At 44.6% G+C, this 25,649-nt stretch overlaps 1 protein-coding gene across 2 annotated transcripts in view; it reads left to right on the top strand.

The window, feature by feature from the left end:
- The window catches only part of LOC109900723 (centrosomal protein of 85 kDa-like), an 89,568-nt gene that overhangs the window by 61,323 nt on the left and 2,596 nt on the right, over positions 1–25,649 (top strand). For both annotated transcript variants that reach the window (XM_020496495.2, XM_020496494.2), the window contains exons 4-12: positions 9,990–10,075; positions 14,068–14,185; positions 16,564–16,761; positions 16,936–17,088; positions 17,937–18,091; positions 18,219–18,336; positions 18,675–18,725; positions 21,407–21,508; positions 23,280–23,463. In XM_020496495.2, coding sequence (XP_020352084.1) covers positions 9,990–10,075; positions 14,068–14,185; positions 16,564–16,761; positions 16,936–17,088; positions 17,937–18,091; positions 18,219–18,336; positions 18,675–18,725; positions 21,407–21,508; positions 23,280–23,463 — 1,165 coding nt within the window. The remainder of the gene's footprint in view (positions 1–9,989; positions 10,076–14,067; positions 14,186–16,563; positions 16,762–16,935; positions 17,089–17,936; positions 18,092–18,218; positions 18,337–18,674; positions 18,726–21,406; positions 21,509–23,279; positions 23,464–25,649) is intronic.

Genomic DNA, 25,649 nt, shown 5'->3' on the forward strand with positions numbered 1-25,649 from the left:
TAACAAACTCTGAACACAGTAATGTCGACAGCAAAATGGATGCGAAGGACATGAAAAAGCAACTCGAAACGGGCTAATATTTACAGGTTGCTCAGGAGGGAAAGGGGAGGTCAGATCTTTGGAAGACATTTGACTTAGTGGTGGAAACTACTGGAGAACCAGAAAAAGGAGGGTATAGGAACAAGTGTTGCGTGAGTATTATGTGCCAAACAGTTGCTGTTAGATTACAATGTTATAATGTGTTAACAACACTAAACACATGTGTTTACCAGAGAGTCTGTACTAATGGAAAAAATATAGATAAAGCCTTTATTACAGCAGACTGAAAATAGTTGCATGCATTCGTGAATTGTGGTTTATTTATTGCTTAGGCTAATTATTCAAAGCTCCCTTTGTTATGTAATTTGAAAACAAAATGCTTCATTGCGTTTCAAAGCATGATTGTCTCGTATGCTTTGTGATGGCAGGAATGAATGATTGATTGATGCAGTAGCCTATAGAAGTATTGAAATTATATATATATATATAGGCCTAAGTAATATATATATATATATAAATGCGACTGCTCGACTAAAGAAATCTCGGTCGAGTAACAGCCTATCAACCAAACAATCGACCAGTCGACTAAATGGGGTCAGCCCTAACACTCAGTGTATGTGGGACATGTTATACAAGATGATTTGGTTCCTGGTTCTTTAGGCTCGTTGTGTGTGCGTGTGTGTGTTTCTATCTCCCTGTATGGTGCAGATAAATAAACCTAAATGAAACTTGACGTTTGGCATTTCCAGCGTTCAGCCCAGTGTAATGACTTGAGCTGGTAGCAGCTGTTACTGTTGGTACTGTAATTGGTTGAAACGACTGTGTGGAGAAAGAGAACAACAATGATCTTTAGATGGAAGCCTGTTGCCGGAGAGACAGATATATACAGTATGGTCTTGGACCAGTGACAATGAGAGGGTGGCTGCTGGGGTTAGGCTTAGGTCTCTCTGCGGTTGATGCATGAAATTAAAGCATTGCAGTATAAAAACGTGGGTGTGTTGTGAGGTTAGCAGTCCCGGGGTGACAAACTCAGCCAAAGGGCGGTGGGTGTGTTGTGTTGGGTGCTATCAGCTGGTAGGGAATGACAGCTATGCCTTAGACCAGGTATTCACCCCTAATCTTAAAGTAAACCCTCCCAGGTCCGACCCAAGAGCCTCCGACTGAATGGTGACACACAAGCTCACCCCTCCACTCATCCCGTCTCTCTTAACGTACTCTCTCACTTTCTGTGTGTCTCTCCCTCTCTTTCTCTCTCAATTGAACAGGCTGATCTCTTTCATTGATTTCCAGAGAAAGTGGTATCCAGCATACAATGCCATTTAGTTTTTAGTTCCATGTTCAAAATCGACCATCATCCATCAATGTTGTTTCAGCGGCAGTAGAGCCACACTCCAGTGGGTTTCTTCCTGTTAACTGAGATTATCAAAGAGGGACATGTCAATGAAGTAAAGTGGGCTGTTAAGAGTTAGATAGTGGACTCTTTTATCAGTATTGGTGCCTTAGTGACTCGTGTGACCTACTAAGGGTGATGGAGAATCTACTGAATAGGGAATTTCCCTGTGCTGGATGGATCCCCAGTTCATTCCCTTGTGTCCTCATTCTCTCACAGCAATGTCACTGAGAGAGGCAGGACAGGACAGAAACCACCAGTCCGAATTTAGACCGTGGTCTGTTTGGACAGTGACTTCCGCTCCTGTGGGTTGTTCCTGCTTCCAGAGACACACATAGTTTCCTCTACACGGGGACATCTCCTCAGTTTGCCATGCTTGGTATTTACGCTCTATTTAGACCAGCTTAAAACGAAGGGGAGTTGGGGCTTTCCTCTGTTTCCTTTGCAGCAAAAGACGTAAACACTAATACTTGCCGATATTGTCAGAACTAACGAGCATTGACGTATGTTTTTAGCCTTGTCCCAGGCCGGCTGTGTGTCTGTGTTGTGATGAGAGGGCCAAAGCCAGCAGTGGGACCCAGAGTTCAGGCCAGTCCCTGTGGGCCCCACTGGCCTGTCTTACCCCGGCCTGGCCTGTCTTATCCTAACCTGACTTACCCTGGCTACTTCACACAGCTGCTCAGTGTTGTGGAAACTCCCCACCTCTTGTTTGTTGTCACTACAGAAAATCCTCATGGGGGGGATAGAGAAACAGAGACAAGAGCTCTACAGCTGATTCCCAGCAAACCAAAATTGGTTCTGTGAATGTTCCCAGAACATTCATTAGGTTAACCTAAATGTTCTAATAATACAAACACTGTCCAGTTATGCTTATGATTATACAATGTTTGTTTAAATCTTTCACCTGATCTTGCAAGAATGTCCCAGAAGACATTTTGTCTGTACTTTAAAGGTTGCCAGAATGTTTCATTAGTTTGTGGGAACAGAATGGGGACATCACAAGAGATATGTTCCCCACATTTTGTCCCACATTATGTTGTAAAAACATTACTGGGACATTGTGTTATTACATTACCAGGAAACCTAATAAGAACATTCGGGGAATGTTCTGTGGTGATTGTGCACAACATTGTAGGGAGTTTTAGGAGAACATTCTGTTTAAAACATTTTGTTATCAAAAACATTATTTGAATGTTTTGGGGATGTTGTCAATGTAATGCTAGATAGAATCCTAACTAGAACTTAAAGGTGCACTATGTAGTGATTGTATGATTTAATAATAAATGATTGTATTTTTTAATAATTTGTATAAGAAATGTTTTTAATAATTTGCCTAATTTCAGTTTGTGACAATAAAAAGCAAGTATAGTGTAGACAATCATTGTACCATCTTACCCGCTTTGAAATATAGTTTCCATCACCAAACATATTTTATTTTCAGCTGTTTGAAGCTGGTGTACAAAACCAAATAAAAGATGCAAAAACAAAACTTAAGAACGGGAAGCATAGAAATAGCGCACATATAACTGATCTACCACTTCTTTGACTTGCTTTCAATGAGAATGACAGATCTATAACGCACATTTCTACATTAATTTTGTCGGTTCGCCCAAATATTACAGCTTTAATGGGAATGTTAGCCAATGTCCTGGTAATGTTCCCGGTTTGCTGGGGAGGGCATTAATAACAGAGGTATTTATAACCTGGTGGCAGACAGGTTCTGGTTTGCTGGGGAGGGCATTAATAACAGAGGTATTTATAACCTGGTGGCAGGCAGGTTCTGGTTTGCTGGGGAGGGCATTAATAACAGAGGTATTTATAACCTGGTGGCAGACAGGTTCTGGTTTGCTGGGGAGGGCATTAATAACAGAGGTATTTATAACCTGGTGGCAGACAGGTTCTGGTTTGCTGGGGAGGGCATTAATAACAGAGGTATTTATAACCTGGTGGCAGGCAGGTTCTGGTTTGCTGGGGAGGGCATTAATAACAGAGGTATTTATAACCTGGTGGCAGGCAGGTTCTGGTTTGCTGGGGAGGGCATTAATAACAGAGGTATTTATAACCTGGTGGCAGGCAGGTTCTGGTTCGCTGGGGAGGGCATTAATAACAGAGGTATTTATAACCTGGTGGCAGGCAGGTTCTGGTTTGCTGGGGAGGGCATTAATAACAGAGGTATTTATAACCTGGTGGCAGGCAGGTTCTGGTTTGCTGGGGAGGGCATTAATAACAGAGGTATTTATAACCTGGTGGCAGACAGGTTCTGGTTTGCTGGGGAGGGCATTAATAACAGAGGTATTTATAACCTGGTGGCAGGCAGGTTCTGGTTTGCTGGGGAGGGCATTAATAACAGAGGTATTTATAACCTGGTGGCAGGCAGGTTCTGGTTTGCTGGGGAGGGCATTAATAACAGAGGTATTTATAACCTGGTGGCAGGCAGGTTCTGGTTTGCTGGGGAGGGCATTAATAACAGAGGTATTTATAACCTGGTGGCAGGCAGGTTCTGGTTTGCTGGGGAGGGCATTAATAACAGAGGTATTTATAACCTGGTGGCAGACAGGTTCTGGTTTGCTGGGGAGGGCATTAATAACAGAGGTATTTATAACCTGGTGGCAGACAGGTTCTGGTTTGCTGGGGAGGGCATTAATAACAGAGGTATTTATAACCTGGTGGCAGGCAGGTTCTGGTTTGCTGGGGAGGGCATTAATAACAGAGGTATTTATAACCTGGTGGCAGGCAGGTTCTGGTTTGCTGGGGAGGGCATTAATAACAGAGGTATTTATAACCTGGTGGCAGACAGGTTCTGGTTTGCTGGGGAGGGCATTAATAACAGAGGTATTTATAACCTGGTGGCAGACAGGTTCTGGTTTGCTGGGGAGGGCATTAATAACAGAGGTATTTATAACCTGGTGGCAGACAGGTTCTGGTTTGCTGGGGAGGGCATTAATAACAGAGGTATTTATAACCTGGTGGCAGGCAGGTTCTGGTTTGCTGGGGAGGGCATTAATAACAGAGGTATTTATAACCTGGTGGCAGGCAGGTTCTGGTTTGCTGGGGAGGGAATTAATAACAGAGGTATTTATAACCTGGTGGCAGGCAGGTTCTGGTTTGCTGGGGAGGGCATTAATAACAGAGGTATTTATAACCTGGTGGCAGACAGGTTCTGGTTTGCTGGGGAGGGCATTAATAACAGAGGTATTTATAACCTGGTGGCAGGCAGGTTCTGGTTTGCTGGGGAGGGCATTAATAACAGAGGTATTTATAACCTGGTGGCAGACAGGTTCTGGTTTGCTGGGGAGGGCATTAATAACAGAGGTATTTATAACCTGGTGGCAGGCAGGTTCTGGTTTGCTGGGGAGGGCATTAATAACAGAGGTATTTATAACCTGGTGGCAGGCAGGTTCTGGTTTGCTGGGGAGGGCATTAATAACAGAGGTATTTATAACCTGGTGGCAGACAGGTTCTGGTTTGCTGGGGAGGGCATTAATAACAGAGGTATTTATAACCTGGTGGCAGACAGGTTCTGGTTTGCTGGGGAGGGCATTAATAACAGAGGTATTTATAACCTGGTGGCAGACAGGTTCTGGTTTGCTGGGGAGGGCATTAATAACAGAGGTATTTATAACCTGGTGGCAGGCAGGTTCTGGTTTGCTGGGGAGGGCATTAATAACAGAGGTATTTATAACCTGGTGGCAGGCAGGTTCTGGTTTGCTGGGGAGGGAATTAATAACAGAGGTATTTATAACCTGGTGGCAGGCAGGTTCTGGTTTGCTGGGGAGGGCATTAATAACAGAGGTATTTATAACCTGGTGGCAGACAGGTTCTGGTTTGCTGGGGAGGGCATTAATAACAGAGGTATTTATAACCTGGTGGCAGGCAGGTTCTGGTTTGCTGGGGAGGGCATTAATAACAGAGGTATTTATAACCTGGTGGCAGGCAGGTTCTGGTTTGCTGGGGAGGGCATTAATAACAGAGGTATTTATAACCTGGTGGCAGACAGGTTCTGGTTTGCTGGGGAGGGCATTAATAACAGAGGTATTTATAACCTGGTGGCAGACAGGTTCTGGTTTGCTGGGGAGGGCATTAATAACAGAGGTATTTATAACCTGGTGGCAGGCAGGTTCTGGTTTGCTGGGGAGGGCATTAATAACAGAGGTATTTATAACCTGGTGGCAGACAGGTTCTGGTTTGCTGGGGAGGGCATTAATAACAGAGGTATTTATAACCTGGTGGCAGACAGGTTCTGGTTTGCTGGGGAGGGCATTAATAACAGAGGTATTTATAACCTGGTGGCAGACAGGTTCTGGTTTGCTGGGGAGGGCATTAATAACATAGGTATTTATAACCTGGTGGCAGGCAGGTTCTGGTTTGCTGGGGAGGGCATTAATAACAGAGGTATTTATAACCTGGTGGCAGACAGGTTCTGGTTTGCTGGGGAGGGCATTAATAACAGAGGTATTTATAACCTGGTGGCAGGCAGGTTCTGGTTTGCTGGGGAGGGCATTAATAATAGAGGTATTTATAACCTGGTGGCAGGCAGGTTCTGGTTTGCTGGGGAGGGCATTAATAACAGAGGTATTTATAACCTGGTGGCAGACAGGTTCTGGTTTGCTGGGGAGGGCATTAATAACAGAGGTATTTATAACCTGGTGGCAGGCAGGTTCTGGTTTGCTGGGGAGGGCATTAATAACAGAGGTATTTATAACCTGGCGGCAGGCAGATTAACTCAAAGTCTGACCGTCACTGGAACTATTTTAAAGAGAGGATTACTGAGGGGTTACACACATCTAATAAGAGGCGCTGTAAAATGAAGAATGTGGTTATGTGTCCAGGATCCATGTTATTGGTGTGCACTTTTTGTGCACATAGCACCTAGGGCTACTAAGGCTGAGGTGGATGATGACTGCCAGACCACCACAGTTGTCAGAAGGAGATCCTAGTGTTGTAGACACAACGTCCAGTCCACCACACCAGGATACCTACGGGATTTTCCAGGGTTTTAAATGTTTCTGTTGAGCGATACCCTGAATGTACAAAACATTAGGAACACCTTGCTAACACCTCATCTACGCCAGGTTTCCCCAACTGGCAGCCCATGGTAGTTTTCAGAGCAAAATGCACGATATATCAGTGAACATATGGGAATCGGCCGATATTAGCTAAAAACGCTGGGCCAATTGTGCGCCGCCCTATGGGACTCCCAATCACAGCCCGATGTGATACAGCCAGGATTCAAACCAGGGACGGTAGTGACGACTCTGCACTGAGATGCAGTGCCTTAGACCACTGCGTCCATGTGTGTGTTAACTATTTAACTGTACTAGAATGCTTAACACGCCGCTAAAATGTTAAATATCGGTTATCGGTATCAGTTTTTTTTTGGCAAGGAAGATATCGGATATTGGTATCGGCCAAAAATGTCATATCGGTGCATCACTACTTTTTTAATTGTTTCTTGTTGGACATAAAAGTGTAGCTCCAAGAGATTGTAATTATGAAAATCTGTTCCAATGTATTCCCACGCATAATAGAGAGACACGTGATCATTTAGAAATGTAAGCAAGGTTTGAAATGATTATGTTTAGTCAAATATAATATCTGTTTGGGATTCTTGCCATCAGTTTGCAGTCTACAAATGATTTGTAATTATGTTCCTGGCCCCCGACCATCCGCTCAAGAAACATTCAATAAGGGATCCTAGCTTTCACCTGGATTCACCTAGTCAGTCTGTGTCATGGAAAGAGCAGGTGTCCTTAATGTTTTGTACACTCAGTGTATGTTGCAGCTTAGATGTAGCAGCCTCCCATACAATCCATTCATCCCTTTATGGAGACTGAGACCAGCTTATAATATAAAGGATCACCATCAGCAGGCAGAAAACTGCAGAAACCCATATCAAACAGAGACGGTAACTGTATTTCTCCGTTAGAAAACTCATTTTTGTCTTTCCGTTTAAAAAGACGATCATGCCTACTGAACATGACTCGGGAAGAATCAATCTATCTTTTTTGACTGTTAGAATATTTATCTGGCCAATATGTCAATGTATTATGTCTGTTTGTAACTGTGAAAATGTGATCATATTATAAATTGTATTTTAATGCTTTGGGACTCTTGGGAGATTAGTCCAAATGAGGACTAAAAGAGATCTTAATAAAATGAAACACAATCAAATCTCTGCCCTGTGCTCCTGCAGTAGCTGGTAGCGAGGACATACCTGACCTTATAATGGGACCTTTTCTGCACCCTGTTAGAGGGGCAGAGCGTGATCTCTGTGACAGCTCCTCACCAGGGCCCTGCTTCAGCCCAGCCTTCTGGAACATATACCTTGTTATCCTATATAGTCTTGTTATGCTATATAGTCTTGTTATTTTTTATTTTATTTAACCTTTATTTAACTAGGCAAGTCAGTTAAGAACAAATTCTTATTTACAATGACGGCCTACCAAAAGGCAAAAGGACTCCTGCTGGGACCGGGGCTGGGAATAAAAATACACATAAATAAATATATAGGACATAACACTCATCACGACAAGAGACAACACAACATTACATAAATAGAGACCTTAGACAACAACATAGCAAGGCAGAAACACATGACAACACAGCATGGTCGCAACACAACATAACAACAACATGGTAGCAACACAACATGGCAGCACAAAACAGGATACAAACATTACTGGGCACAGACAACAGCACAAAGAGAAAGAAGGTAGAGACAACAATACATCACGCAAAGCAGCCACAACTTATTACCCCATAATGACAAAGGCAAAGCAGGTTTTTAGACATTTTTGCAAATTAGTTAAAATCACTGAAATATCACATTTACATAAGTATTAGACCCTGTACTCAATTCTTTGTTGAAGCACCTTTGGCAGTGATTGCTGGGCCAGGTGTGCCTGGGGAGTTTCTCTCATTTTTCTCTGCAGATCCTCTCGAGCTCTGTCAGGTTGGATGGGGAGTGTCGCTGCAGAGATGTTCGATCAGGTTCTAGTCCGGGCTCTGGCTGGGCCACTCAGGGACATTCAGAGACTTGTCCCCGAAGCCACTCCTGCATTGTCTTGGCTGTTTGCTTAGGGTCATTGTCCTGTTGGAAGGTGTACCTTCACCCCAGTCTGAGGTCCTGAGCGCCCTGGAGCAGATCTCTCTGTACTTTGCTCCGTTCATCTTTCCCTCGGTCCTGACCTCGGTCCTGTCTCCCAGTTCTTGCCACTGAAAAACATCCCCACAGCTTGATGCTGCCACCACCATGCTTCACCGTAGCGATGATGCCAGGTTTCCTCCAGACGTGACGCTTGGCATTCATGCCAAAAAGTTCAATCTTGGTTTCGTCAGACCGGAGAATCTTGTTTCTCAGTGTCTGAGAGTCCTTTAGGTGCCTTATGGCAAACTTCAAGTGGGCTGTCATTTGCCTTTTACTGAGGTGTGGCTTACGTCTGGCCATTCTACCATAAAGGTCTGATTGGTGGAGTGCTGCAGAGATGGTTGTCCTTTTGGAAGGTTCTCCCATCTCTACAGAGGAACTCTAGAGCTCTGTCAGTGTGACCATTGGGTTCTTGGTCACCTCCCTGACCAACGTCCTTCTCCCCCTGCTCCATAGTTTGGCTGGGCTGCCAGCTCTAGGAAGTCTTCGTAGGCCACTGTGTTCTTGGGGACCTTCAATGCTGCCGCCTTTTTTTGGTACACTTCCCCAGATCTGTGCCTCGACACAATCCTGTCTCGGAGCTCTATGGAACATTAATTGGACTTCATTGCTCGGTTTTTGCTCTGACATGCACTGTCAACTGTGGGACCTTTATATAGACAGGTGTGTCTTTCCAAATCATGTCCAATCAATTGAATTTACCACAGGTGGAGTCTAATCAAGTTGTAGAAATATCTCAAGGATGATCAATGGAAACAGGATGCATCTGAGCTCAATTTCAAGTCTCATAGCAAAGGGTCTGAATACGAATGTAAATAAGATATTGTTGGTTTTTATTTTGAATACATTTGCGAACATTTCTAAAAATGTTTTCGCTTTGTCATTATGGGGTATTGTGTGTAGATTGATGAGGAAAAAACATTTATTGAATACATTTTAGAATAAGGCTGTAACGTAAGAAAATGTGGAAAAAATCAAGGCGTCTGAATAATTCCTGAATGCACTGTAGTCTTGTGCTGTATAGCCTTGTTATGCGACAAGAGATTAGTCACCCACTGATGCAATGTTCAAGAGACGCCCGCCTACCTGCCTGGCCGCAACACCCTCTCCCACATGCCTGCATAGAGAAGGGCTAGGTTATACAGCAAATACTGTAGGAACGTGTGAAGGCACAGTGTGTGGAGTTGTACGTGGGCTTTGAAGAATTAAGCTGTGGCTCATGTGTTTGGATAGGGACTACAGTAGATCAGGGACTACGTTAAGTTCATGAATGCAAAATGGCTTTTGGCTAGTTGAGTCGCTTGCTTGGGTGTCTCTTAGTTAAACCTTTATATTGTTGAGGCTGATGTGGATTGGCCTGTTTACTAGATGTTATTGTAAATGTGCTGATCGACTTGTATGTTTCTTGTGCAGAAGCTGGGCGGAGCCTCCCTTCCTGTGAACACTCTGGTGAAGATCAAAGAGGGCCTGCTGCGACAGAGAGAGCTGGAGATTGACAGGTCAGTAATACAGAGGAGGAGGGCCATTTCAACAAGCAGGGCTGCACTGAATCATTGGGAAAAGCAGGGGAATTAATTACGGCTGGAGAAAAACACACCAGAACAATTCTAGGAGGACCACACCAAAATCAGTCTTATTGTGTTGGGGCCACAAACATGTCTGACTGAGTCTCTATGCACCTCATTATATTTCACCACTGTGTCTGACTCTGTTCGTGGCAGTAGGAAAAGCATTGTGAGAGAAAGTGTCCCTTCCCTTCGGGGTGTCATTACCCAGGGGAAGGTTAGTGCACTGTCGTCTCTGATATGATGGGGCAGTACTGCATTCATTTTTCTATGGGCCACACACTGTCACTGTCACCCCTACGAGGCACACAGACACACATTTTTTCAATGACCTTGAGCAGATGTCAGTGTGGCGGCATGCGGCCACACACGTCCGAGGTGTCCCCTTTCAGAGTGGCAGGCTGGCGCTGACAGGTCAGGCTGGGCAGTGCCAGGGGAGGGGAGCGGACAGGACAGGACAGGGTCACCTATCACCACCCACCCATAGATTACTGTAGGAAATACAGGCAGAGACACAGCAGACACACAGCACAGAGACTTACCCTGCCGCACCGAAACATAGACTGGCCTTAACATAAAAGGCTGGGCCGGGCTTTGAATTGGAGGGATCAGTGTGTAACTCAGCCATTGATTTATATATACACTAGATGACTGATTTGGGGCACTGTTTTGAAGTCACCGTGCCACCATCTTGGAACTCCCCCACCAGTGTAAAAAATATATTTTGGAAGCTATAGAAATGCATTTATTAATGTCTACATTCATTTTTGCCACACTTCTTATATTACAGACACATTAATGCTTACTTTAAAATTATATTCTGAACAAAAATATAAATGCAACATGCAACAATTTCATTGACTGTACTGAGTTACAGTTCATATCAAATCAAATGTATTTATAAAGCCCTTCGTACATCATCTGATATCTCAAAGTGCTGTACAGAAACCCAGCCTAAAACCCCAAACAGCAAGCAATGCAGGTGTAGAAGCACGGTGGCTAGGAAAAACTCCCTAGAAAGGCCAAAACCTAGGAAGAAACCTAGTTACCTGGTTATTTTTTTATTTTTTACCTTTATTTAACCAGGCAAGTCAGTTAAGAACAAATTCTTATTTTCAATGACGGCCTAGGAACAGTGGGTTAACTGCCTGTTCAGGGGCAGAACGACAGATTTGTACCTTGTCAGCTCGGGGGTTTGAACTGCACATTTAGTGTTCTTTTATTGTCCCCAACACAAGATGCACCTGTGTAATGATCATGCTGTTTAATTAGCTTCTTGAAATACCATACCTGTCAGGTGGATGGATTATCTTGTTAAAGGTGAAATGCTCACTATGTAAACAAATTTGTGCGAAGAATTTGATAAGAAATACATTTTTTGTGGGTCTGGAAAATGTCTGGGATATTCTATTTCAGCTCATGAAACATGGGACCAACACTTTACATGTTGCGTTTATATTTTTGTTCAGTGTATTATGTGAGCTAAACAGAAAAATGAAAATATATATACAGTACCAGTCAAAAGTTTGGACACACCTACTCATTCAACAAGTGCTCAGCATATGTGGGAACTCCTTCAAGAGTGTTGGAAAAGTGTTCCAGGTGAAGCTGTTTGAGAGAATGCCCAGTGTGACAGGAAAGTTGCTAGTCATTGTTACATGACAGTAGGTTGTCGTAAGACAAGGCTGCATGAAGTGTGAACTGGAGCTTTCTTGGATCCACAAAAAAATGTGTTTTTGGGGAATGCGGGCATCGATCCCAATACCTATAGCATGCTACCAATTGATCAAGTGTGCAAAGCAGTCATCAAGGCATAGGGTGTCTACAAGGCAAAGGGGGGCTACTTTGAAGAATCTCAAATATAAAATATAGTTTGATTTGTTTAACACTTTTTTGGTTATTACATGATTCCATATGTGTCATTTCATAGTTTTGATGTGTTCACTATTATTCTACAATGTAGAAAATAGTAAAAATAAAGAAAAACCCTGAAATAAGTAGGCGTGTCCAAACTTTTGACTGGTACTGTATATATAAAAACATTTTCCTTAAAGTATAATTAACCTAATGTTACTGGCCCCGCTACAACAAAATACTTAAATACATATCATTTTGTCCCTAAAACATTTAATTGAAATTCGGTAGATTTCCATTCATTCCTATGGAGGACTGCTCCTACTGGGTAGTGCCAATATGGCCGACCGTGGCTTCAAAGCCCCTCAATTGCCAACACATAGCATCAGCAATCCAGGGTTTATATACATATTTGAACGCAGCCCAGCCTGCTCATTCTTGAGACTGGTCAATTGTTGGTACCTAGGCGTTATAGTGAATTAGACGAGATGCTATGTGCATTAGATATGGGATTAACGGTTTCTTACCATTATGTTTCTAGCCATGAGGTGGGGTAACAGTAGGCTGTTCAGGGTGTTCAAGGTTGGACTTTCTCAAGTGTATGCCTCCTGATTCAGAGGGGTTGAGTTAAATGCGCAAGACACATTTCAGTTGAATCGGTTCACTTTCCCTTTTATTAATTATCTCCCTGTGATGCCACCAGGTTGCATTCTTAACCAAACCTACATACACTGAGTATACCAAACATTAGGACCACCTTCGTAATTTTGAATTACCTCAATAGTGTCGGGGAAGGGACTCTACAAGGTGTTGAAAGCGTTCCGCAGGGATGCTGGCCCATGTTAACTCCAATGCTTCCCATAGTTGTGTCAAGTTGGCTGGATGTCCTTTGGGTGGTGGACCATTCTTGATACACAAAGGAAACTGTTCAGCGTGAAAAACCCAGCAGCCTTGCAGTTCTTGACACAAACTGGTGCGCCTGGCACCTACTACCATACCCTGTTCAAAGGCACTTAAAATCTTTTGTCTTGTCCATTCACTCTCTGAATGGCACACATACCCAATCCATGTCTCATTTGTCTCAAGGCTTAAAAATCCTTCCTTTCATCTACACTGATTGAAGTGGATTTAACATCAATAAGGGATCATGGATTCACCTGGTCAGTCTATGTCATGTAAAGAGCCGGTGTTCCTAATGTTTTGTCAACTCAGTGTACATGTGTAGTATCTTAATTCGGCCAGTTTCTCACAGCAGGAAAAAATACCTACAGCAACAGGAAATGTGAATTATTATGTGGATTATAATGAATGTACAGTGTTGTAGAGGTTGATAAATCTGACATTTTGTCAAGTGTGAATTACAAACTTTAGAAGGTTTTTTAATCCTTGAATACACTACAATTTATTGAATATAGTATATCGGTACACAACATTTAATATTCCTATCTTGATCCAGTAGCATTAATCAACACTCCCCTTTTATTTAGCTGAAAGGCAGAAAATGTCAAGGTAAGAGCATTAGGAGCTGATTATAAATATGACATTCTTTCAGGGCGGAGGGTTTAGGGGAGTGAAATTGTGCTTGCCTCATCAGGATAGCATGCAGGCAGCTGGCCCGCCCTCCACTAGAGAGAAATATTAGACAAGTGATTTATACTGAGTGGAGATTCTGTCACACAGGCTTAATCTTCATGTTTTACTGGCCAACCAGGGCCCAGTACAAAGCACTGTATATTACCACCTGTCCACAACGCTGACTCAGAAGTACCCAGGGCTACATATGTATGCTGTATGCTATAAGCTATAAACTCTAGTGGCATTAAGATGGATGTTATTATATATTGTTATTATATATCGTCCTACATGATCCGCACAGAGTGGGCATTCATTGGCCTGTTGCCTGTGTAATATAGATAATGGAGAGAGCTGGCACTGTGTGTGACCATTGCTTATTTTACTGTGTACCTCATAAGATGTTTTCCTATGTTAGTATGACTTGGATATCAGTATACCTGCTTCTGTAATCACTAGTGATGTGTCACTGACATGTTATTCTGGTGTGTGTTTTACAGACAAAAGCAGCAGATCCTACAGCTCCATGCCCGGATCAGGGACAATGAGCTGAGAGCGCAACAGGTCCTCCAGAGCCAGAAGGGGCGCTGTGATGACCCCTATCTACTTAACGCTAAGGTAATAAAATCTAATCTAGTGTATCAGTAACTGCCAGCAGCATTACCACCCTGTGTTACACTGCTGGCTTTCTTCTGAAGCTAAGCAGGGTTGGTCCTGGTCAGTGCCTGGATGGGAGACCAGATGCTGCTGGAAGTGGTGTTGGAGGGCCAGTAGGAGGCACTCTTTCCTCTGGTCTAAAAAATATCCCAATTCCCCGGGACACTGCCCTGTGTAGGGTGCCGTCTTTCGGATTGGACGTTAAATTCCCATTATTAAAGTGGCTGGAGTTGAGTCATTGTCATTGTCAGTGTGTTGGCAGCAGCCACTCAATGTTAGTGGTGGCTGTTTAACAGTCTGATGGCCTTGAGATAGAAGCTGTTTTTCAGTCTCTCGGTCCCAGCTTTGATGCACCTGTACTGACCTCGCCTTCTGGATGATAGCGGGGTGAACAGGCAGTGGCTCGGGTGGTTGATGTCCTTGATGATCTTTATGGCCTTCCTGTAACATCGGGTGGTGTAGGTGTCCTGGAGTGCAGGTAGTTTGCCCCCGGTGATGCGTTGTGCAGACCTCACTACCCTCTGGAGAGCCTTACGGTTGAGGGCGGAGCAGTTGCCGTACCAGGCGGTGATACAGCCCGCCAGGATGCTCTCGATTGTGCATCTGTAGAAGTTTGTGAGTGCTTTTGGTGACAAGCCGAATTTCTTCAGCCTCCTGAGGTTGAAGAGGCGCTGCTGCGCCTTCTTCACGATGTTGTCTGTGTGAGTGGACCAATTCAGTTTGTCTGTGATGTGTATGCCGAGGAACTTAAAACTTGCTACTCTCTCCACTACTGTTCCATCGATGTGGATAGGGGGGTGTTCCCTCTGCTGTTTCCTGAAGTCCACAATCATCTCCTTAGTTTTGTTGACGTTGAGTGTGAGGTTATTTTCCTGACACCACACTCCGAGGGCCCTCACCTCCTCCCTGTAGGCCATCTCGTCGTTGTTGGTAATCAAGCCTACCACTGTTGTGTCGTCCACAAACTTGATGATTGAGTTGGAGGCGTGCGTGGCCACGCAGTCGTGGGTGAACAGGGAGTACAGGAGAGGGCTCAGAACGCACCCTTGTGGGGCCCCAGTGTTGAGGATCAGCGGGGAGGAGATGTTGTTGCCTACCCTCACCACCTGGGGGCGGCCCGTCAGGAAGTCCAGTACCCAGTTGCACAGGGCGGGGTCGAGACCCAGGGTCTCGAGCTTGATGACAAGCTTGGAGGGTACTATGGTGTTGAATGCCGAGCTGTAGTCGATGAACAGCATTCTCACATAGGTATTCCTCTTGTCCAGATGGGTTAGGGCAGTGTGCAGTGTGGTTGAGATTGCATCGTCTGTGGACCTATTTGGGCGGTAAGCAAATTGGAGTGGGTCTAGGGTGTCAGGTAGGGTGGAGGTGATATGGTCCTTGACTAGTCTCTCAAAGCACTTCATGATGACAGATGTGAGTGCTACGGTAGTCGTTTAGCTCAGTTACCTTAGCTTTCTTGGTAACAGGAACAATGGTGGCCCTCTTGAAGCATGTGGGAACAGCAGACTGGTATACGGATTGATTGAATATGTCCATAAACACACCGGCCAGCTGGTCTGCGCATGCTCTGAGCGCGCGGCTGGGGATGCCGTCTGGGCCTGCAGCCTTGCGAGGGTTAACACGTTTAAATGTCTTACTCACCTCGGCTGCAGTGAAGGAGAGACCGCATGTTTTCATTGCAGGCCGTGTCAGTGGCACTGTATTGTCCTCAAAGCGGGCTAAAAAGTGATTTAGTCTGCCTGGGAGCAAGACATCCTGGTCCGTTATTCCCAACTGTTTTACCTACTATACTGTTATTCCCAACTGTCTTACCTACTATACTGTTATTCCCAACTGTCTTACCTACTATACTGTTATTCCCAACTGTCTTACCTACTATACTGTTATTCCCAACTGTTTTACCTACTATACTGTTATTCCCAACTGTCTTACCTACTATACTGTTATTCCCAACTGTTTTACCTACTATACTGTTATTCCCAACTGTCTTACCTACTATACTGTTATTCCCAACTGTTCTACCTACTATACTGTTATTCCCAACTGTTCTACCTACTATACTGTTATTCCCAACTGTCTTACCTACTATACTGTTATTCCCAACTGTCTTACCTACTATACTGTTATTCCCAACTGTTTTACCTACTATACTGTTATTCCCAACTGTCTTACCTACTATACTGTTATTCCCAACTGTCTTACCTACTATACTGTTATTCCCAACTGTTTTACCTACTATACTGTTATTCCCAACTGGCAGAAGGTTTTAACATTCCAAGCGTTGACATATCTGGAACTTTTTAAAAGAATGACAACTAATGTATCTCCTTTCCCAGGAGTCTCCATATGACAGTCCTGTAGCACAGCCCCACCCCCAGCTGCAGGTCCCAGATAGGGTGAGTCCTCTGTGCTGTGACAACGGGGCACTGGGCCGTAAGCTGGCTGCTGCAGAGCTGGAGGTCATCCACCTCAACGAGTTCCTCAAACAGAACACCCAGAAATACACAGAGGACATCAAGAAGCTGGAGGAGAAGGTGACCAACGGGCACAGTACACAGATCAACCTTAACACTAGCCTCAACCACAAACACCAGCCTCACCACAACCCTAATCCTAACCCTAATGTAGTTCATGTCCACACCCAGGATCAACCCCAGTCAAAATTCTAACCCTAATGAATGTAATCAACCATTTCTCCTGCCTTTCAGATGAAGACGCGTGACCGCTACATCAGCAGCCTGAAGAAGAAGTGTATGAGGGAGAGTGAGCAGAACAAGGAAAAGCAGCAGAGGATAGAGACCCTGGAGAAGTACCTAGCTGACCTGCCCTCCCTCGATGAGGTCCAGACCCAAGCCCAGCAGGTAGTTTGTCTCCCCAGCCACAGGACCACCTCAGGGGTCCTGTCTGGCTGGCTGACCACAGGGGCTCTGCTCGCATCTCTACTGACATCTCTGCTAGTATCTCTGCTAAGCTTCTTAGTTATTTGATGGCCATGTTAGAATACTTTTTGTTGTTGTATTATTATGAGAAAGTACACGAGCTAGCCTGTATGATCTTGATTTAGTTTTAGGGTTAAGATTAAAGTCACTGTTCTGGTGAGGGTTAAAGTTTAAGGTTAGTGGTCCTTTGGATTTGTGGTCACTGGTCAGAAAGCTCCTTATTTCTGCCCTCTCTAGCGTTGCCAGAGAGTCAGACCCTGCTAGCGTATCTGCTAGTTAGCGTCTCAGTGCTAAGCTAACACCTGGTAATGGAGCGGGGGCGTCTCTTCATTACAGCTCTGTAATCTCATTAGACCTGATTAGATCAGCCATTTCAGGCTGCATTAGTGGTAGTGGTAGAGTGGGATGGGATGGGAGTTCAGAGTGGCTATTAACAGCCTCCGGTCAACCTTAAGATAATATGTCTCCTATTGTGTTTGCCCTGTCTATCTTTACTGTAATGATAATTAAATCATTGTAAAATGTATTGTTGTTTAATGGTAATCATGCAATACACCACCTTGCCACCAGAGGTCAATAAGAACCAAACAGTGTCAACTTTATTTAGTGGTTTGTGTGTATTGGGTACTGATATTCCTTTGGCCAGGTCAGTCTTAGTTACTGGTCTTTGTGTACACAATGTTCCTGTGGTGTTCTCTGAGATGTGGTTGGGATAGTCACAGATAGTGTGTGTATAGTCCTCATTTTCTTTTCCTGTATGTGTTCATCAGCTGGAGGACAGTCAGGGGAAGGCCCAGGGTCTGCAGGACACAGTGGCTTGTCTGGAGAAGAGTCTGGAGGAGGGCTGCGCCGTGCTGCAGGCGAAGGAGGACCTGATTGAGACCCAGTGCAAGCGGGAGAAGGAGCTGGTGGCTGCTGTACAGAGGTGTGTCGGAAATACAATCTTCCTCTGCAACTTTTAACAGTGTGTTAAAACAGTCAGAGCTAGTAAGTTGGGGTTGTGTTGATGACAGACGGTGCCCTAACGCTGTGTCTCTCCCTGGCTCCCCCAGCCTGCAGGAGAAGGTGGAGCAGTGTCTTGAGGACGGGGTCCGGCTCCCCATGCTGGACCTGAAGGAGCTAGAGGTAGAGAACGCACGGTTACAGGAGCAGCAAGCTACCACCACCGAGGTGAGACACAGAATACATACAAACGCAGGGATGCATGCAGACACACACACACTTAACGCTAAGGTAAAGCCTCATCTAGTGTATCAGCAACAACCCAACTGTCTTGTCTACTATACTGTTATTCCCAACTGGCAGAAGGTTTTAACATTCTCAAGCTTAGTCTCAAGCTTTGACATTTGTTGATATATCTGGAACTTTTAAAAGACTGACAACTAATGTATCTCCTTGTCTACACCACAACACGCAAACACACACAACACAAAACACACACAGGGTCACTCAGAGAGATGTGCCAGGCTGCTACCAGACATTTACAATGCCCCTCTGCTCTTTTTCAGCTGATAGACAATCAGAAGAACCAGATTGAAAAACTCACCCTTGAGCTGACGGTAAGACCCTGCTATTAGGGGTGTAACAGTTCACCAAACCCCACAGTTCAGTACGTGTTGCGGTTTCAGAGTCACGGTTCCATTTCTGATTCATAATACTTGATGAGGTCATCATCTGGAATAACAACAACTTTTCTGAAATGAAAACGCCCGATTACTCATCGACAACACTAAAATAAAGTGCAATATGCGTGTAACCATGGCTCAGACATTGTATAGGTCTATGCTATAGTGTTTTCTTACAAAGACAAAAATATGTGCACTTTTGTGACTCTCATAAAGTGGGCGTGTCTGTAGTACGGTACACTTCGGGGTAATGTGATGGGCTGTCACTGTTAAGTAGCTCTCTGCAGCCCTGGAGGTCCATCCATGTGTATGAAGCGCAACACAGGGTGCAATGTGACCAATTCCTTGACAACTACAGCTTTAGCTTGCTAGTATAGAGCGAGGGGGAAAGTTGTTAACGTCGCTCGAGCACTTTCACGAGGTGCTGAAACCCCCTATTCTTCTTCACCACAGAGAGTAGGCTCATATCCGCGGCTGCGGCTGTAAACATACCTATCGGTCGTCATGTCTTTGGCCTGGTCAAAATCAGCTGCCAAGGGCTGCTTGAATGCAGAGGGGAGACCGAAGTTGTGTTCTTTTTTTGCGTTTCCATCTTGCTCCGGTGGTAGGAATACTGGTGGGATGTCGGTAAATGTATCAACATGTCTGAGGTGTTGGCAGCTGCATAGACTATTCTCATTGGGCAGTGGAGACATACTCTCTCTGTCCGTCGTCATTGTAACCTACTGGGAAGACCAACTGTTCCCAAACTGGAGGTTTAAACGATGATGGAGAATCCTCCTAGTTCATCCACCCCACCACTCACCATCATACAGAACTAGTTCATCCACCCCACCACTCACCATCATACAGAACTAGTTCATCCACCCCACCACTCACCATCATACAGAACTAGTTCATCCACCCCACCACTCACCATCATACAGAACTAGTTCATCCACCCCACCACTCACCATCATACAGAACTAGTTCATCCACCCCACCACTCACCATCATACAGAACTAGTTCATCCACCCCACCACTCACCATCATACAGAACTAGTTCATCCACCCCACCACTCACCATCATACAGAACTAGTTCATCCACCCCACCACTCACCATCATACAGAACTAGTTCATCCACCCCACCACTCACCATCATACAGAACTAGTTCATCCACCCCACCACTCACCATCGTACAGAACTAGTTCATCCACCCCACCACTCACCATCGTACAGAACTAGTTCATCCACCCCACCACTCACCATCATACAGAACTAGTTCATCCACCCCACCACTCACCATCGTACAGAACTAGTTCATCCACCCCACCACTCACCATCGTACAGAACTAGTTCATCCACCCCACCACTCACTATCGTACAGAACTAGTTCATCCACCCCACCACTCACCATCGTACAGAACTAGTTCGTCCACCCCACCACTCACCATCGTACAGAACTAGTTCATCCACCCCACCACTCACCATGATACGGAACTAGTTCATCGACCCCACAACTCACCATCGTATGGAACTAGTTCATCGACCCCACCACTCACCATCGTACAGAACTAGTTCATCGACCCCACCACGCACCATCATACAGAACTAGTTCATCGACCCCACCACTCACCATCGTACAGAACTCATTCCCGGCTGCGCCCCACAAAAGGACCGTTTGAAATGCACCAATTAAGATTTGAATTTTGATTACAGGGGGCGCATAGGATCTTGTTGTTTTAACGGAATAGCTTGAAAGAAATTCAGCTCAGATTTACTCATACAACGCAGTGTAGGCATAACCTAGAGGTGTTATGAGAATTTTGTTATCAATGTTCATTAACGTCAATTAATCTACTCAGTCTGCAACCGAGTTTGTAAGATTCTGGTTGAATGATACAGGCAAGAGTCCTAATTTATAAAAATCAAAAGTGTTTATTCGCGAGAACGTTTCAACATCAAAAATGCAAACCCAGTCTTTATAACACACACAAACTACTTCAAATCTTAAGCTACGCATTGCTTAGACAGTCTGTGTTCTTCCACTACATAGATACATTGTTTAATCTGCAATATGTTTCATGATTTTCTGCCAGCCTAACAGTATCTCCCCTCCACGGGTGGAGACAGAATGTAAGGAACACAGTAGTCCAGCTTGTCTGTCGATAGCTCCTCTTATCATTTGTTTCACACTTGCACCCTGCTTACATACTAAAAAGGAACAAAAGGTCCTTGTTCTAATTCTGACTGAAACTACACACATCAGATTATAGTTTTATGATTCTAATACATTGCATACAATTATATGGTTTCAGAGTAGAATTTTTTAATAATTTATTTAGACAAAAATTATTTTATCAATAGGCCTAGTGCTTTTATTTTTGGGTTCACAGTGCGGACCGAAACAAGGTCCTGATACCAAATGGTTTCGGCACAAATATATGGACCGGTACACCCTTACCAGTTATTAGACTTCATTTGGGTCAACAGTATGCTTCAATCAGCCGCTGTTGAAGTTGTCATGTTGTGTGTGTGTCTTTATGTCTGTCAGTGGCGGGGATGACGATGAGTCATCACTGTCATCAGAGCATTATATAGTATGTGACGATGTCTTATTGTTCTGCTGCAGGCTGTAGGGCAGAGGCTGCAGAAGGAGCGATGTCTCTCCCAAGAGCTCCAGCAACAGCTGCAGGGCAAGGACCTGGCTTCACTCGCTGACACCCTCCATCAGGTAACCAGCCCCACGCTGCCTCTTCAAACGTGTTGAAATAAAGAAGGCTACACAGGACTACTCCCACAGAAAGTAGGACTATTCTTGGGAGCAGACTTTTTTCTTCAGATTTTCCAACAGCTAGAGTGGTGTAGCTAGCTAGTATCCACTGTAGCTGGTAGCTTCCTCTCTCTCTCCACCCTACATCCTGACAGACAGTTTTCTCTGTCCCAGGTTTAGCTGGTGATGGAGAAGTCCATTCACCACCATTCTGTTCCTCTACAGGCCCTTTTTGTCCTCAGATCTTTTCATAGCAGCAGAGTTATGAATAACCCAATATGGCCCCTTCAGCACCCCCACTACCACACGGACCCAATTAGAATTCATGGTGTCATTTTTCAACTCTCCCGCCCGTCTCAAGGTGAGGATGAGCCTGGTGATAAAAGGTTTGAATTCATGCAGGCGGTAATGTGTGTGTCCTGTACATAGGAGAGGTGGAGTACACACACACACACACACACACAGAAGGCTGACACCCCAGCACCATACATTATCCCTCTGACAGGGAAACAAAAGGCAATTATCAGCTGGAAGATTCCCCCGCCTGGCTCCCACAAGGGAAGGTCGCTGGTTTGGAGAGAGGGATGGGAGAGTGCTTGTAGGCTGACCTTGCCTGGCTCTGCAGTGACTCCCAGGAAGCTCGTGTCTGAAGGGACAGAGAGATATGATGAGATAGTCTACACAGCGCCCTGTCTAGGATCACTGGTTTTAATTTGACCATGCTCTCCACTGCTCTGTGTGGCTCGTGAATGTTGGAGGCTGGGTATTTATCTGCACACATACTATACTCCATCCAGCACCGTGTAGAGCGATTGAGAGGGGAGGAGAGAGATTTGACTCCCAATGTTACATGTTTACATTCATGTAATTTAGCAGACGCTCTTATCCAGAGCGACTTACAGTAATGAGTGCATACATTTTCATTCTAGTCCCCAATGGGAATGGAAGCCACAACCCTGGCATTGCAAGCACCATGCTCTACCAACTGAGCCACATGGGTGGGTGCCTTTAGTTACATAGAGATGATACTGAGGTGAAATGGCCTCCATTTTGGGAGAGCAGGAAGTTGGATAATCCGCCCAAAAAGGACTTTGCAGCAACTTTGACTTTTCGGCCACCTCTGTGAGTGTTAGTGTTGCTATGATACCTTGTTATCCTATTGAGTTATAATGATGGTGATTATTATTCAAATTTTCTCCTTGGTATTCTGAGACATTTAGAGACTAATTTGGAAGTGTATATTTTAACTCTTGTGTTTCAAAGCCCAGCCATGGAGAGGGTGTTGAAGTGTTGATGATCCACACAGGGAGACATACTGAGCTTTAGATGCCAGCGGCAGCTCTGCAGCAGTTCTCCCTCAAGTTCAGTTTTAATGTAAAAAGAAATATACACTCCAAGCCCTAATGGACAAATCCACTTCTGTTCAGAAATAATTGTATGGCTGTCATGTTATAACACAAAATAATTTGAGTGTGGCTACACTCCCTCCAGCATGTTACAATGTGTATTTATTAATAAATGCAATCTGGCAGCGACAGAGAATAATAATGAAGCTTTTCAGCACAAAAGGATTTAGCCAATGTATGTCTTAGTTCAGGAAAACTGGCGCAAAAATCTGATTTGATGTTTGGGGGATTTTGTGTTTTACTGAACACTCCTGAGCTCTGCTGCATTAGTGTTTTGTTTGATAATAAACCCAGTGTTGGTCTCTAAGCTATGTGTGTTTCAACAGAACCAAAGGCAGGTGGAGGATGGTGTGGTGATTCAGCAGGGCTGCGGGGGCCAGGAGCCAGAGGCAGGGCCCCTGCTGAAGGAGATGTCCTTTTGTCTGCTTGACCTCAAGGCCCTCTGTAGTATCCTTACCCAGAGGGCCCAGGGCAAGGAACCCAACCTGGCACTGCTACTGGGCATCAAATGTAAGTAGATACATCTGGTTTAAACCTCTTAAGCTGGGATTCAAATCCGATCGCAGCTTTGGACAATGCACCATTTCAAAGGTCATTTCCAATTGAGCCGACAATGCAGCATTTTACAGTGAATGTGGTCTCCGCAAACACATAAACATTGCCTTTAAAACCCGCATTGCCAACAGAGCCGACAGAGCCTCTCCAACCTGCACACACACACACCGTGAACTACTGCCATATGTAAACCCAACATTAACATCTACTCAGTTATAGGCTTCCGAATAGCTACTTCATAGTTTTTGGGCATCAACAGTAATTCCACTGAGGAAGACATTACTTCTCTAACTACCTACCTTCCAGTTAAGACTTCCCAACCATCTTTGTGAAGTCAAATTACTTGAACTCCTGTTGAATTTGATGTTTGGTCCCACCTATTCTTAAATTGTTTTCCTTATTCTATTCTGCATTTTCTGTCCACCTCAGTCGGCAGTAGGATGTACTTCTTTTCCCTAAGAAAACAGAGGGGGAATTAGGCTGTCAGCTCACAACAAGCTCCTCTGAATACATTTACAGTCGTGGCCAAAAGTTGAGAATGACACAAATATACATTTTCAAAGTCTGCTGCCTCAGTTTGTATGATGGTAAGTTGCATATACTCCAGAATGTTATGAAGAGTGATCGGATAAATTGCAAAGTCCCTCTTTGCTATGCAAATGAACTGAATCTCCAAAAAACATGTCCACTGCATTTCAGCCCTGCCACAAAAGGACCAGCTGACATGATGTCAGTGATTCTCTCGTTAACACAGGTGTGAGTGTTGAGGACAAGGCTGGATATCACTCTGTCATGCTGATTGAGTTCAAATAACAGACTGGAAGCTTCAAAAGGAGGGTGGTGCTTGGAATCATTGTTGTTTCTTTGTCAACCATGGTTACCTGCAAGGAAACACGTGCCGTCATCATTGCTTTGCACAAAAAGGGCTTCACAGGCAAGGATATTGCTGCCAGTAAGATTGCACCTAAATCAACCATTTATCGGATCATCAAAAACTTCAATTGTTGTGAAGAATGCTTCAGGGCGCCCAAGAATGTCCAGGAAGTCTCCTTTAGTCTCCTAAAGTTGATTCAGCTGCGGGATCTGGGCACCACCAGTGCAGAGCTTGCTCGGGAATGGCAGCAGGCAGGTGTGAGTGCATCTGCACGCACAGTGAGGCGAAGACTGAGGATGGCCTGGTGTCAAGAAGGGCAGCAAAGAAGCCACTTCTCTCCAGGAAAAACATCAGGGACAGACTGATATTCTGCAAAAGGTACAGGGATTGGACTGCTGAAAATTTATTTTCTCTGATGAATCCCCTTTCCGATTGTTTGGGGCATCTGGAAAAAAGCTTGTCCGGAGAATACAAGGTGAGTGCTACCGTCAGTCCTGTGTCATGCCAACAGTAAAGCATCCTGAGACCATTCATGTGTGGGGTTGCTTCTCAGCCAAGGGAGTGGTGTCACTCACAATTTTGCACAAGAACACAGCCATGAATAAAGAATGGTACCAACACATCCTCCAAGAGCAATTTCTCCCAACCATCCAGGAACAGTTTGGTGATGAACAATGCCTTTTCCAGCATGATGGCGCACATTGCCATAAGGCAAAAGTGATAACTAAGTGGCTTGGGGAACAAAACATCATGGCCAGGAAACTCTCCAGACCTTAATCCCATTGAGAACTTGTGGTCAATCCTCAAGAGGCGGGTGGACAAACAAAAACCCACAAAATCCAAGCATTGATTATGCAAGAATGGGTTGCCATCAGGATGTGGCCCAGAAGTTAATTGACCGCCAGGGCAGATTGCAAAGGTCTTGAAAAAGAGGGGTCAACACTGCAAATAGACTTTGTGCATCAACTTCTTGTTATTGTCAATAAAATCCTTTGACACTTATGAAATGCTTGTAATTGTACTTCAGTATTCCATAGATATTTTTGTCAGATGTTAGACACTGAGGCAGCAGACTTTGAAAATTAATGTGTAATTCTCAACTGTTGGCCACGACCGTACACTTCTTTCACTCTGAACTAGATAAGAGCGGTCACTTTCCCCCCCTTCAACCTCACTGGAGTACCCAGTATTTCACACGATGCTCATTGACAGAATTCGAAGTCTTGCCGTGGTAGATTTGAGCTAAAGCCCCATCAGATTGACGGTG

Source organism: Oncorhynchus kisutch, linkage group LG12 (assembly GCF_002021735.2).
Source record: "Oncorhynchus kisutch isolate 150728-3 linkage group LG12, Okis_V2, whole genome shotgun sequence".
NCBI lineage: Eukaryota > Metazoa > Chordata > Actinopteri > Salmoniformes > Salmonidae > Oncorhynchus > Oncorhynchus kisutch.